This window comes from Empidonax traillii, unplaced genomic scaffold, assembly GCF_003031625.1.
Source record: "Empidonax traillii isolate 1590-97213 ecotype Southwest subspecies unplaced genomic scaffold, ASM303162v1 scaffold992:size1346157, whole genome shotgun sequence".
NCBI lineage: Eukaryota > Metazoa > Chordata > Aves > Passeriformes > Tyrannidae > Empidonax > Empidonax traillii.
The window spans coordinates 792,622-806,311 of record NW_020956185.1 but is presented as its reverse complement, the minus strand read 5'-3'; the positions used below and the strand labels follow the sequence as shown (position 1 = coordinate 806,311).

The following is a 13,690-nucleotide window of genomic DNA, read 5'->3' as shown; positions in this document are numbered from 1 at the left end:
AAGCAGCTCCAGCTGTCAGGAGCCCAGGGAGAGAGGTGGAGAACCAGTGGTCTGAAATATAGCATGCTGTCTGAGACACCTCTGGAAATCAGGAGTTCGCTGTCCCTGCTACTGAAATGTCGGGAGCAGCCAGGGATGGAATGATGGTGGGTGTTTCTTGCACTGATTTTTACTAAGACATTAAGGCTCATTTAACTGATGAGCCCTTGCTGGGTCGAAGAAATCCTTCTGAACCCTGGTCCCATCGGCAAAAGTGCCACAGGAAAGGCTGTGAGCACACCAGCAGGCAGCAAGCTCTTGGACTGCTGGGATATTTAAACAGGCTCTGCAAAGGTGTTGCAGGAGCATCATGTGGTCGGACAAGCCCTGGGAGACTGAACTCCTCCAGGAAAAGGGAATGGAATAATAAAATGGAATACCTGGATGCACTTGAAAATAGATGAAAGAGGAGATGCAGAAGATGATTCCCCCATGGCATGGGAGTGGAACGAGATGAGCTTAAAGGTCCCTTCCAACCCAAAACATTCTGGGATTCCACGACCTTAAATCATTCCCCAACACTCTGAGGCATTGTCTGAGCTTAGAGAGCAGTGACTAGAGGTGAAGGTTTTGAACTAAAAGAGGGGATATTTAGATTGGATTATAGGAAGAAATCCTGCCCTGTGAGGGTGGGGAGGCCCTGGCACACGTTGCCCAGAGAAGCTGTGGCTGCCCCATCCCTGGAAGTGTTCCAGGCCAGGTGGGATGGGGTTTGGAGCAACCTGGGCTAGTGGAAGGTGTCCCTGCCCATGGCAGGGGGTGAGACTGGATGAGCTTTAGGGTCCCTTCCAACCCAAACCATTCCAGGATTCCATGACTAGAGGAAAGCAGAACTCCAGCTCCTGGAAAGATGATATTTTGGAAAGTTTTCTGGCACCTGTGAGAGGGACAGCACAAAGGACTCACCTGCAGCTGGGTGTACTGACAGGTCCCCATCAGGCACTCCGGGAAGAGAAAGCTGGGGTTGCTGGGCCATCTGAGCAGAGGTTAAGGAATACAGGAGAATCCAAACTGGAGAAGCAGTCTGGAAGCCAACATACCTCTCAGGCTCCGTTTGTGGGGGGAAAGGAGAGAAGATTAAGCTGCTCTTTACTCAAGTCATTATTCTGTAATAAGATTTATCCATATTAGAACAAAATCATTAGTACATCTAATCCCCAGCTCCCTGAATCCCGCTATCCTTCCAAATCTCCCAACACTCCGCCCCGCCAAGTCAAGTTGTGAGAGCTCAGGGGCTTAAAGTCCAAAACTCAAATCCCTTATCGCACACCTAAAACAGGGTGAATTCCGTGAAATCTTAAAATACCCACAAATCCCATTAATGCCAGCAACCTCACTCCTTCAGGAGGCTTGTCTTGGAAATCTGGGGGTGGAAAACTGATTTTGGGACGGCAGCAGGCTCGGCGGCAGCGGATTCACAGCCAAGGATACAGGAGAGGCAGAAAATCCGCCACTATTGAGGTGATGAGGTGGGGCCAGTTCAAACTTGTCTCAGCCAAAGAGGTGTTTGGCTGCAGGAAGAGTCGGGATATGATGTGCTTTCTGGCCACTTCCTGAAAGAAGAGCTCCACGATGGTCTGAGGGCCGGATACTGAAAGTCCAAAGGAAAGGAACAGTGAGGAGAGGGCCCCTGCAGCAGAGATCCCAGGCTTTCCACCCCTCGCTGTGCTCATCAGCCCCAACAGCACAGATTAGGTCAGGGCAAACCAAAAGCACGTTCCACACTCCGGCTTGTTGGTTTTGGATTTCTCCTGCCGTCTGGTTAAGTCAGAGGGAGCAGCAGGAGATCAAAGAGCCTGGTTCCACAGTGTTTATTAACCACAGCTCAATTAAAACACACAGAAAAGGGGTTGTGCTCCTCTCCAGTTGTTATTCCCAGCCCAGCTGCAGCCTTCCAGCATGACAGGGCTGAGGGAGTGCTGAGCTGGCTGCTCAAATGCCTCCCTCCTCATTCCAGCACCCCAGAAATCCCCCCTTACTGTTCCCAACGCCTCTCCCAGAGCTGCCACCTCCTTCCCTACGTTCCACATATTCTTCCCAAAGAACAGTGGCCAAACAGGACTTTCCTCACGAGCCAGCCAAGAAATAACCCACAACACTGGCACACACAAAGGATGTTTTCAACCTCCCTGACATTTCCAGCTGCCTCCTGCACCCAGACTCTCCGTCAGGGAGAGCTCGGACTCTGAGGATCACAGCTGTTAGAAAGTGGAGGAAGCTCTTCCCTGGCTCACACGTGGCAGTGCTGCCTGTTTGTCCCAGATCTTCCCAGCTCCCTCTGAAGTATCTGAGCCTCCAAGTGCTGACTAGTCACAGCAGGCTCTTACCTGTGTTTCCTCCCCATCCCTGCTCACCTCCTCCCTCTGGAACCACTTCAAGGCCCACATCCCCCTAATTAGGCTGCCTTATATTCTCCCCTGAAAAAAAATAACCCAAAACTTACATCTTTGCAGCAAAACTTTAAAGATAAGGAGCAAATATCAGCTGCAGCGTTTTGGGGAGGTATTTCTACGTTTTTAAGCAGGTTTTGGGCAAGTATTTCTACCTTTTCATGCCACCCTGAGCTGCTGCTCCCAGTTGCTGTGGGATAAAGGTTGGAGAGCAGGACAGGTTAGATGGAGCTCTGAGCAACCTGGGCTAGTGGAAGGTGCCCCTGCCCATGGCAGGGGGTGGAACTGGATGAGCTTTAAGGTGCTTCCAACCCAAACCATTCCAGGATTCCATGATTCTGTGACAGACCTGGTCTGACCACTAGAATCACCATACAGTGCATGAGAGGTGAGTTTGGCTGATGCTGCCGGGGTTAGAATGAATAATTTCTGCTGAGTGAGGCATTCCCATCGTCCTCAGGCAGAGAGCAAAACCTGAGTCCAACACTCCAAGGGCCTTTATTGTTGCTTGTTTGGTTTTTTTTTGTTTTTTTTTTTTTGTGGACAGCCTGACAAACATCCCCACTTAAATCAGGGTCATTCAACCACACACTCCATTAGCTCCCTGCACAAAGCCCTTCCCCCCTCAGGTGGCAGAGACAGGTCTAAATAACAGAAAGGGAGAGCTGATGATCCGTGGACACCTTACCCAGCTTGTGTGGTGTCAGAGCCGTGGTGTCTGCTAACTCCAACACGGAGAGATGCTGCAGATTAGATTCCCTGGGGAAGAAAGGAGCCATCAGTGAAGAGACAACAAAACGCCTCCCGCTTTAATTGTGCTCATTGTTCAACTCCCACGAGCACAGAACAGTGAGGCCTTGCAGGGCAGATTTAGCACAAGGCAAAGAGTCAGCTCAGAACGTGGAAGAGAAAAAAAAAAAAAACCCTCCCCAGCGCTCCTGGAGCAATACTCCTACAGCAACCACCAGCTTTCCATGTCAGGAAGGGCATTTCAGGTGGATTTAGGAGGAATCAAAGCCAGAGCAGGTGGAGACTTACAGCGTGTCCACAGGGACGTCGGAGGCCAGGCACTGGCTGGCCCAGCGGATCAGGAAGTAGGAGAGCAGCAGGGGAGAGGTGCGGTGCAGCAGGTCCTGCTGGGACTGGAAGAGCTGTCCCCCTCCCAAAACCATCTGCAGGGAAAGTACAGAGCCTGGTTTCACACTTGGAGCAACTGGTGAGGTTTGTGTCCGGCACAGCCCGTCCCTCCTGTGAACACCAGGGTGGTCAAGGGCTCAGCAGGGAACTCAGCCCACCCAGGAGACCAGCAGGACTCCTGCCCCATCCCTGGAAAAGTTCAAGGCCAGGATGGATGGGGCTTGGAGCAACCTTTTCAAATGGAAAATGCCCCTGACCAATTCAGGGGGTTTGAACTAGACGGTTTTTCAGGTCCCTTCCAACACAAAGCATTCCAGGATTCTTGTCCCTGGGAGTGAAATCATGGCTTTGCTACAACTCAGGGTCTCTCCATAAGCTCCAAGAGCAGGAGTCACAGAAAAAAAAAAAACAATCCAAGCTTTTGAAGGACACAGGTGCATCAAGGTGGGAAAGCAGCAGGTCACATGCCTCATGGTGTGAGAGAGCCTGGCTCCAGAGGGCCAACCTTCCAAAGCACCTTAAATGCTCCTAGGACAACCTTACCCCGGAAAAAGGGATTTATTTTCAACCAGGAAACTCCTGCAGCAATGTTTCTAAGTAAACAATATTGTTTAAACAAGGCTGTCCTTGTCTGGGCACTTGTTCCACATCCCTGAGTCCATCCAAACCAGCAGCACTGTCCTTCACGTGGCCTTGGGCCTGACAGGACAGACCCAGACCAGTCCATCCCACCACTCCAAACACAGCTGCCATTGAGGGGGCTGTTTGTTCCAGCTGAAGCAGCTTCCAAGGGCCTGAAAGTGCGACCTTGGGGTGTGCTGCCAGAGAATGGAGCTGCCATCGGTGGTGGGAGAGGGATGGGGATATCTGGGAGAGCTGTATGTGTGCTGATTCAGACAGAAGGCTGGAATCCATGCCCTCCTCCCACAAGTAAAGCTTTGCTTCCTGGACGCTGAGCGTGAAACAAAGGGAATTAGGCTGCTTTACTCAGGGAGACAAAAGCAGTTGGAGGAGAAAGGAGGACTCGCCCAAGCCTCGAGCTATTCCAGCAGCCTTGTGGGAAGAGCCCAATCTCAGCCTGGCACCAACAAAACCCCCGGATTCCCAAGCTCAGGGAGCACAGCAGCAGCTCCGAGGGCTGTACTCACAGGGTCCCCGAGGCGCAGCAGGAGCTGCTGGAGGATGAGCAGGTCCCGGCAGATGAGGAAGCGGATGCTGGAGATCTTGGCCACCCCCCCGCACACCACGTGGGCCGCGGTGCCGCTGCCGAACAGCTGGGACAGGTTCATCCGCAGCGCCAGGTGCGGAGCTGAGAGGGAAAACCACCCGGGTCAGGGCAGGAACCGGACAGGCAAGAACAGTCCCCCAGGGTAAGGGCCCTTCCCAGCACTTCCCAGAAGCTGGGGAAGGGCTTTCACCTCTTTCCATGTCGGCGTCCGTTTCGTAGTCCATCTCTCGGATGAGCAACCCGATGGCGTGGATGGGGTTTCTGATCTCCTGCAGTTTGCTGTGAATATCCTCCATCACGTTTTCCCTGCAAGAACCAAAACCATTCTCATCACCACGACCAGCAACGTGAGAGTCCGACTGAAGGGGGCTCCCTTATGCTCCCTTCCAGGGAGGATCAGCACCTGATCAGCCTGGGCATTCCTACCAGGAATCCTCAGCTGGCTTGGAGTTTTATTACAGCACCTGCAGGGACCAGTCTATTTATTTCACTCCCTCAGGCTACCAGGAAATAACAGCCAGATAGTTGGCATTCCATGAGGGAATGATTTCAGGTTAGCACAGGAACCAAACGGCTTGACCAAATCTCTGACCTCTCCCTACTGGCTCCAGGCACTTCTTTCCACACCTAGCAGAAATTTTCCCCTCTCCTGTTCTCTAGATCACTTGAGAATCACCAAAATTTATTTCCTGGAGGGGTTCTGGCTGGAAGATCCTGCTAACAACACCGAACCACACTCCCCATCCCTGGAAAAGTCTCCTGCAGCACAGAGAGAGGAGCCCACACATCTCAAACGCCCTCAGATGTCAGGCAAGGGCGGCTCCAGGCAATCCCAGCTCAGCCATCCTGAGAAGCTTCTGGAAAAGACATCTCCTTACGTGTCATTAGCTATCAAGTCCTCCAGGATCTGCTCTGCAGCCTTTTCTGGAGGCTGGAGGCGGGAGCAAGCCATTTCCATGATGAATGCCATTTCCATGGAAATTGATTCTCCAATCAGGCGAAGGCACTGGACAAGACAGACAACATCACGAGACATCTCCAAATCTGCAATGAAAGAACCTAACTGTGTATTTTCCAAGAGATTTCCAAGGGAAGGTGGGAAGACCATGCAAAAACTGGTTAGTTCAGCTCCTATCACCAGTAACAGAAGACTGGTCCCAGTTCCCCGTGCCAAACCCTTCCCCACTAACAATGAGGACAAATTAGAACTCAGGAGTTGACAAGGGAAAGATTTGGGGTTTATTATTTGGAAAATAAAAACTGATGCAACAATAAAACAGTTAAATTCCCTCCAAGGGATTTTTTTTTTTTCCTAAGTCACAGGTTGCAAGGAAGCAATGAGTGCAAAAAAATATCCCAGAGAAAACCGCTCAGCTTGGCTTTGCAATCCTTTATGGATGAGTTTTTAAAATTAGATCCCAGTTCTTGAGACTGTGACTGTTTGTAAGAGCCAGGGTAGGAACTGCTGGGGCTCCCAAATACAGCCCAGCCCTCCAGCTTTCCTTTCCTCAGCTCCATGAAGAGCTCAACCCAATGGATGATGATGCTGCTTTATAAAAACATATAAATATCACTTGAGCATGAAAGTGGAGCTTAAGTAACATTTTCCACTGCCTTTTTCCTAGTGAACCAGCATTCCAGGGCCAGCAAAGCACAGAGGGCACTGTGGTGACAATATTAATGACAGGTTTTCCGTGCTCTGGCATTTACTTTCCGGAGAGAAGGAAAGGCACAGGCCCTCTCCACAGCTGATGTGAAAACATTTCATAAATCCTGGAATGGTTTGGGATGGAAGGGACCTTAAAGATCATCCAGTTCCACCCCCTGCCACGAGCAGGGACATCTTCCACTATCCCAGGTTGCTCCAAGCCCTGTCCAAACTGGCCTGGAACACTTCCAGGGATCCAGGGGCAGCCACAGCTCCTCTGGGCAACCTGTGCCAGGGCCTGCCCACCCTCACAGGGAAGGTTTTGTCCCAGCCCAACCCATTCCATGATTTCATGATTCTATTTGCAGCCTTGACACCATTTTCTAATTCCCAGTGTGAGCACATCGGCAAGTTTTACAAAACAGATCTTCCTACAAAGCCAAAGCAAAACTATCTCCATGCAACTATGGGCCTGAAGCCCTTCAGGAGACCCCTGTGCAAGCTCCCACATCCCCGACACAAGGGAGAAACTCCCTCTCTCCTCACCTTCAAAGATGGCAGCATCATCCTCAGTCAGGAGGTGCTCGTTGGAGAGAAGATAGAGATGATCCACCAAGGAGCAGGGCACAAGGAAGGACATGGAGCCCTGGAAAGTGAGGAGAAAGTCCTTGAGCTTCCCAGATCCCCTGGAGGAACTTCCCCAGGGAGTGCCACCACCCCCCAGGCTCACCTTCTTCAGCAGGCACACCATGCTGGTGTAAGGGTTCAGATGCAAGGCCAGGGGCCGGGAAAGAGCCTCCTGGTACTGAAGGCAGCAGGCATAGAATTTGGACCAGAATTCCACCTGCAGCTGCCAGAACTCCTCCGGGGAGCACTCGTATTCCGTCACACTGCCCTGGAACTAGCGGGAGCAAAATGAAAGGATCAGAAACGGCAGAGTAAAATAAGGAGGAGCAGGATAAAATGAGGGAAATTCAGACTCAAAAGGACATGGGAATAACTTCAGGTAGGTTAGTAATAATAATTACTATTTGGATTCTTGGGAAGAATCCCTCTGTTTTGGGTTCTCTTCCAAAATAATGAGCAACAGCTCTGTGTGGTGGGTGACCAAAGTGCACCCAGGGAGATTCCAAAAAGAAAAGAGGGAATGGAAAATCCTGGCAGGAAGCATGAAGGTTTGTACTTTTTAAAAAGTGACATGATTCCTTTTGGAGAAATACAGGATAAACCAAGGCCTGGGTTCACTCTGCACTTAATTTACCTTCACTGAATGACCACGACACTGAGTTCAACAAAATATTCCGTGAGGAAATTCCATCTCACCTCACTTTCCACAGCTAAGGTGACCTCTTTCCTTAACTCATCCCATGTCAGATCCAGGTGCCTCTCAGTTCCTTGAGAAAAGATCTGCAAAGCAGCAAAAGAAACTTGGATTTCAAAGCAAAATGAAAGTCTCCCTGAGGGTTCAAGCAGCACTGAGTGAGTGAGGTAAAGCAGCAGGAGAGCATCAGCCAGTGCTTTGTGGGATCCGAGTGTTACAAAACATGTCTGGATGCTAAATTTAGCATACACAGATACATGGAAGTGTGGAGTCCCATGCCTGGAGGGATTGAAAACTATGTGGATGTGGCACTTGAGTTAGTGGTGGCCTTGTCAGCGCTGGAGGAAGAGTTGGACTCCGTGATCTCAGAGGGCTTTTCCAACCTTAATAATCCCATGACTCCATGACACACCCCGACAAACAGCACCACAGGGGGCTGAGTCTCCGTTCACCTGGCTACAGCAGCAGGAATGAAAAACAAGCTCAGCAACCTGCTGTGCTATCCAAGGGGAAAAAAAAAGTCTGCTGGAAACCACACATTTTGCCTCTGGCTGTCGGCTCTCACTGGCTGCAGCACGGCCCAACAGCCACTAACTTCCTGCAGGGGCTCCCAATGAACACTGGTGCCTGCCACGGGCTCCAAGGAATCCTGTTGCCTCACATCTTAATAGCCAGGGAGAGAGAGCATCCCCAAATCCCCCTCACTAACCTGCAAAGCCTTCTGGATAGCTGCATTAGAGAACTGGCCCGGCATGAAGAGATACTCCAGGTAGGTTTCCTGCAAAAAGATAATGATTTAAAAAAACTCAAGGATCAGAAGAGTACTTAAGATGCTGCTTCTGGTCTCTCCTCCCATTCTCTCAACCTCACCCCTGGATCTGTTTCTATCCGCACCCACCTCCAATTTGGGATTAAAAACTGCCTCCTGCCCACTCCAGACCTTTCTTGCTCCTGTTTTCTCTCCTGACTGACCTCGCTGCTTTTTGGTGCTGTTTTACAGCTGGCTCACCCTGGGGTCCTGGTTGTGTCGGACTGTCACCTCCTCCTCAGGCAGCGGCTGCACAAACACCTGGTTCCACTGGCCCGCGACATTCCTGGAAGGACACAAACCCAGGGTCAGCTTTGCATCCACCGGAACCAAACCGGTGCCTTTCACCAGCAAAACCAGCCCCCTGGGTCTAGAAACCGGAGTTTTGACGAGGGACAAGGGACAGGATTTGGTAGGAGAGGTTAAATAGTGGTATTCCCAGCCCTAAGCTGAGGGAACAGGTTGGAATTCTTCATTTAGATCAACATTCTCTCCATCCCACAAGCTCCCAAGGAGATCTCAGAATGACCAGTAGCTTCTTGTCCCTCAATTTGCACACTCACAGCATTTTCCACCCACTGTTTAACTCCCTGCTCCTGCACAAACCTGCCCTCTCAGCTTTATAGTCAGGGATGATCCTATCCCATCACCATCTCCTCAAAACGTGATTTTTCCTGGAAGGGACCAGCTGGTTTTTTTGAAGGAGCTGTTGGGGAAGCACAGAGCCCTCCCTCTGCCACGCCCAAGCTCCACTTCTAGCACTCCTGTTGCCTGGATTTTTACATTTTTCACATTCCTGTCGCTTGATTAGAAATCTTTAGGTTGAAGAGTTCCATCAGGGTTTTAAGGAGCTGCTCCTGCAGTTATCCCAGCAATCCAGCCCCAAAACTCACTGCTCAAAGTTGATGTATTTCACAACCGTCTGGTTCTCCTCGTTGTGCCATAGAGCCCAGATCTCGGCCGAAGTTAAGGCAAAGTCAACCAGAGTCTCCTAGGAAAGAGGGAAAGAGCAAATTTCCCTTCTTATCCTAAACTCTAAGTGCAGCACCGAGGTGGGTACTTAACAACAGCAAAACGTTCCCTTGTGTCATTTATCAGGCTTCGGGAATTGTTCAGTTTGGAAAGAGAAGGTTTTGGGGTGACCTGATTGCCCCTTCCGGTACCTGAAGGGAACTCAGAAGAAAGAGGGAGAGGGTCTGTAGTGATGGGATAATGGGGAATGGCTCTGAGCTGGAAAAGGGGCGATTTAGCTGGAATATCAGGAAGAAGTTCCTGTCTGTGAGGGTGGGGAGGCCCCGGCACAGCTTGCCCAGAGAAGCTGTGGCTGCCCCATCCCTGGAAGTGTTCCAGGCTAGGTGGGATGAGGCTTGGAGCAACCTGGGCTAGTGGAAGGTGCCCATGACAGAGGCTTGGAACTGGATGATCTTGAAGGCCCCTTCCAACCCACCCAAAATTCTGTGATTTAAATCCCAATGTCCAGGCCTCTCCCTCCTGAGGAGGCCTCAGCTCTCACCTGTGAGGAGAACAGGGAGGAGATGTGGTCAAGGCTGTAGCGGTTGCTCTCAGTGCTCACCAGCTGGAAGACACAAAACTACAAACACACCTCATAAATCATTTCCTGAAGGACTAAACCACCACATCCCAGGGAATCTCATCACTCCTGTCCCTTTCCCTGCCTGGAGCTACAGGGAACAGAGCCCTGAGGGCAAGGGCGGGGGTGAGCTGAGCACATCACTGGACACTATGTACCATGTACTGACATCCTGGCTTCACCCTTCTCCCCAAGGACAAACATCCCTGCCTGGATTTACAGCCTTTTCCAAAGACTAAACTGGAAAAACTGTTAAAACCACTACTCCTGGAACTGCTGGTGACCACAAAATGTGGGAAAAGAAGGAGTGCAAGGTGGGAAAGCCCCAAATCCTCAGCTGCAGACCCAGCTCTGCATGTCCTTCCCAGAGCAGAGCACTAGTGGGACATCAGGAGTCATGCTATGTGCTCCTGCTCCATGTGGGAATTCCCTGGAGGATGGGATAAGCTGTCCAACAGATGAGCCTGGTCCGTGCTGCCACCCCCCTCCTGCTAAATTTATCCTTCTCCACAAGAAGTTCTCCAGCAGCTGTAGAGGCGTCCCTCGCTCCCAGGAGCCCGGTGTAAACACACCAGCAGTATTTCCATGCTTTCAGCTCCTTTTGGACCTCTCCTTTTCCCACGGCACATCCGTGCCTTCGGAGCAGGAGGGGAACAAGCCCTCACGGATCAGCTCAGCCGCACAGGGAATTCCACTCCCAGCGCTCGGGCACGCACATCCCGGTGTTTGGAAGGGAAAAAGGTCTATTTAAAAGCACCGATCCCTCCCAGAGGGGTGCACAAGTGTGCAGAATTTTTCCCTATTTCCCCCCATTTGGGGCCCAAATCCCAGGAAAGGAGTTCTCTTGCAGCCCAAGGAGTAGGGAGGGGCTGTGTGCCCGTACCTGCCCTCGGCGAGGGGCGTGCATGTAGACCCCGAGGTAGAGGCCCAGGGACTGGGAGAAGGCGAGGCGCAGGCGGTGCCCGGTGCCGGCCGCCAGCCGCAGGTCCCTGCTCACCGGCATGAACTCCAGCAGATCCGCCACCATCAGGCACATCTGATCCTGCCAACGGGGGAAAAAGAGCCGGGGCAGCAAAGCAGTAAATACTCAGGGTTGAGAAACTGCCCTTCTTCCTCTTTCTCCTTCCCCTTCCCGCCAAAATCTGTCCAGACTTTTCCAGGAAGGATGCAAATTAAGCCTCTGTACATGTACCTGAACCACTCCTTGGCTTTTCCCACCTCACCTGTGCCCTCTCCCACCTCACCTGTGCCCTCTCCCCACCCATCACACAGGCTGCCAGAGCCCAGGCACGTAGCATGAAGCTTCCCCTCCCTCCCACGACACATTCCAGTGCCGCTGAGCCGTGAAAGCGCCGTGCTGCTCCATTAGCTCCGGCACTCAATATCTGGAGCAAGAGGCTTTTATTAACTTCTTGTTGACAAAGACACTTTCATTACTGCTGAAAGCGGGAGAAAATCCATTTGGGATGGCTCCTTGGGCCTCAAAGCGCTCCTGCCTGCCTTCTCCAGTGCTCCAGTAGATCTGGAAATAGCCCTTATCCCAGGGTGAGAGCAGGGAGGAAACCACCTGCTTCCCAAACACTGTTGCAAACACGCACCGTGACCTTTCTCACATGCTGTCCCAAATCCCAGCGTGGAGAAGCCACAGAGACAATTTAACGGGACATAAATCCATGCCAAGCACTCAGCTTTCACTCCTTCAGCCTCCCTTTGCTCCCCCAAATCCAGGCTTTGCTCACCTTGTAGGACCACATGCGGAGTTTGTGGTCCTGGCAGAGGGCGAAGAGGAAGGCATCGTGATCCAGGCAGTGCACGGAGAGGCTGACGGGCACGTCCAACAGGCCACCGTCGCCTCTGGAGAACCAGACCTTACATCAACAGCTTGAAAGAAAATTCCACACCCCTGGAAGTGTCCAAGGCCAGGTTGGACAGGGCTTGGAGCAACCTGGGCAAGTGGAGGGTGTCCCTGCCCATAGCAGGCGGTGGGACTGGATGGGCTTTAAGGTCCCTTCCCACCCAAACCATTCCAGGATTCCATGATTCTAAAATCAAGGCAGGTGCACAGATGTGAGGCACTGGGGTTCCACCACTGTGGATTTAAATCCAAATAAACCAGTAGGGTGAGACCAGAAGGTGATGTTTCAGCATCCATGGAGCAGAGGACCCCACCACACCAGTAACACCCAAGCATGGACCGGAGCAGCCCCAGGCATGGATCCCATCAGCCCCAGGTCACGCCCCTCCCACTTCCAAAGAAAAGGCCCTAGGATTCGGCTGTGCACTCTAAGCCACCCTAACAATCCCAGCCCTAAAGATCCCAATCCACCCCAGAGCATCCATGTGATCCCCACGTAACCTCTGCCCATCAGGAACAACCTGACACCTCAGCACAAGGGCAGCGTAATCCCTAATCCGTGCTGGCTGCCGGCCACATCCTGGGCAAATCCTTGGAGGCCAATTACTAGAGAGAACATATTCACAGACACACAGAACCAGCAGGACCCCACTAATCCAGCATTCCGCTCCCAACTTCCGTACTCTGACAGCTCCTGTGACCCAGTTAACTTTTTTGGGCGGAGTATTTATAGGTGCCTGTGTGACTCGAGCTAAAAATTCCAGGTGAGGGGATCCAAAAGTCAAAATTAGCTCCGTTTATCCGTCTCCAGGCATTTACCTGATGGCAGTCGGCATCCAGCCAGTGAGGAAACGCTGCACCACCGAGCTCTGCTTCAATTCCACGATGGAAACGTTTCCTTTGGAAACAAAAGGGACACCAAATATCATAACTAAACAAAATTCCAAGCTGGGAGAGGGAGTGTAGCTCACAGTGCTCACCTGGAACATCGGGAGGAGGCAGCTTAAGGACAAAGATCCCTCCTGAGGCAGAGGGAAGGGCGAAGAGAGCCTCCCCCTCGCTGCTCAGCCAGGCTGCGGAGGCCACGGAGTTGGGAGCCAGTCCTGGCACGCTGGGAATCACATAGTAATTGGAGGGATCTCTGATGTGGATTTTGCTGATATCCGTGAACACAGACTGGACTTGGCTCTCCGTGATCAGCTCCTGGAGGGAAACAAGAGCAAACAGCCCTAAGTTGTGCAGGGGAGGTTTAGGGTGGATATCAGGGAAAATTCCTTCATGCAGAGGGTTACCAGGCATTGGAATGGGCTCCATTGCTGGAGCTCCCATCCCATGTGGATATGGCACTTGGGGACATGGGTGGCCTTGGCAGTGCTGGGGGAACAGTTGGACTCCCTGATCCCAGAGGGTTTTTCCAACCTCAGGGATTCCATGGAACAGCAACTCCTGAGCACACTTACCCAAGGCATGGGAGAAAAGCACCAGACACCCATGGAATGGCAACTGCCCCTTGATAAAAAGCATTTTTCCAGTAAAAAATTTTTGGGACACCTCACAGCAAACCACTGGTGACAAATCCCAGGAAGAGCAGCTCTGCCACAGCACAGGGTCATCCCTTGGGAAAGCTCTCCAGAGCTCTAAAAGCAGGAGAGAAGCTCTCCAAGAGAGAGAGG

The 13,690-nt window shown here is 51.8% G+C and overlaps 1 protein-coding gene across 1 annotated transcript in view; it reads right to left on the bottom strand.

Annotated features, from left to right (window-relative positions):
• NUP160 (nucleoporin 160) overlaps positions 1-13,346 on the bottom strand; it is a 29,881-nt gene extending 16,535 nt beyond the window's left edge. Inside the window, exons 1-18 of the mRNA XM_027903709.1 lie at positions 12,998-13,346; positions 12,837-12,915; positions 11,902-12,016; positions 11,046-11,204; positions 10,085-10,162; positions 9,465-9,562; positions 8,773-8,857; positions 8,473-8,541; positions 7,766-7,849; positions 7,173-7,343; positions 6,989-7,088; positions 5,673-5,838; positions 4,985-5,100; positions 4,715-4,875; positions 3,468-3,601; positions 3,118-3,188; positions 1,471-1,630; positions 946-1,015 (exon numbers count right to left, since the gene is read on the bottom strand). Of these exons, the coding sequence (XP_027759510.1) occupies positions 946-1,015; positions 1,471-1,630; positions 3,118-3,188; positions 3,468-3,601; positions 4,715-4,875; positions 4,985-5,100; positions 5,673-5,838; positions 6,989-7,088; positions 7,173-7,343; positions 7,766-7,849; positions 8,473-8,541; positions 8,773-8,857; positions 9,465-9,562; positions 10,085-10,162; positions 11,046-11,204; positions 11,902-12,016; positions 12,837-12,915; positions 12,998-13,346 (2,265 nt within the window). The remainder of the gene's footprint in view (positions 1-945; positions 1,016-1,470; positions 1,631-3,117; positions 3,189-3,467; positions 3,602-4,714; positions 4,876-4,984; positions 5,101-5,672; positions 5,839-6,988; positions 7,089-7,172; positions 7,344-7,765; positions 7,850-8,472; positions 8,542-8,772; positions 8,858-9,464; positions 9,563-10,084; positions 10,163-11,045; positions 11,205-11,901; positions 12,017-12,836; positions 12,916-12,997) is intronic.
• Positions 13,347-13,690: the final 344 nt, after the last annotated feature.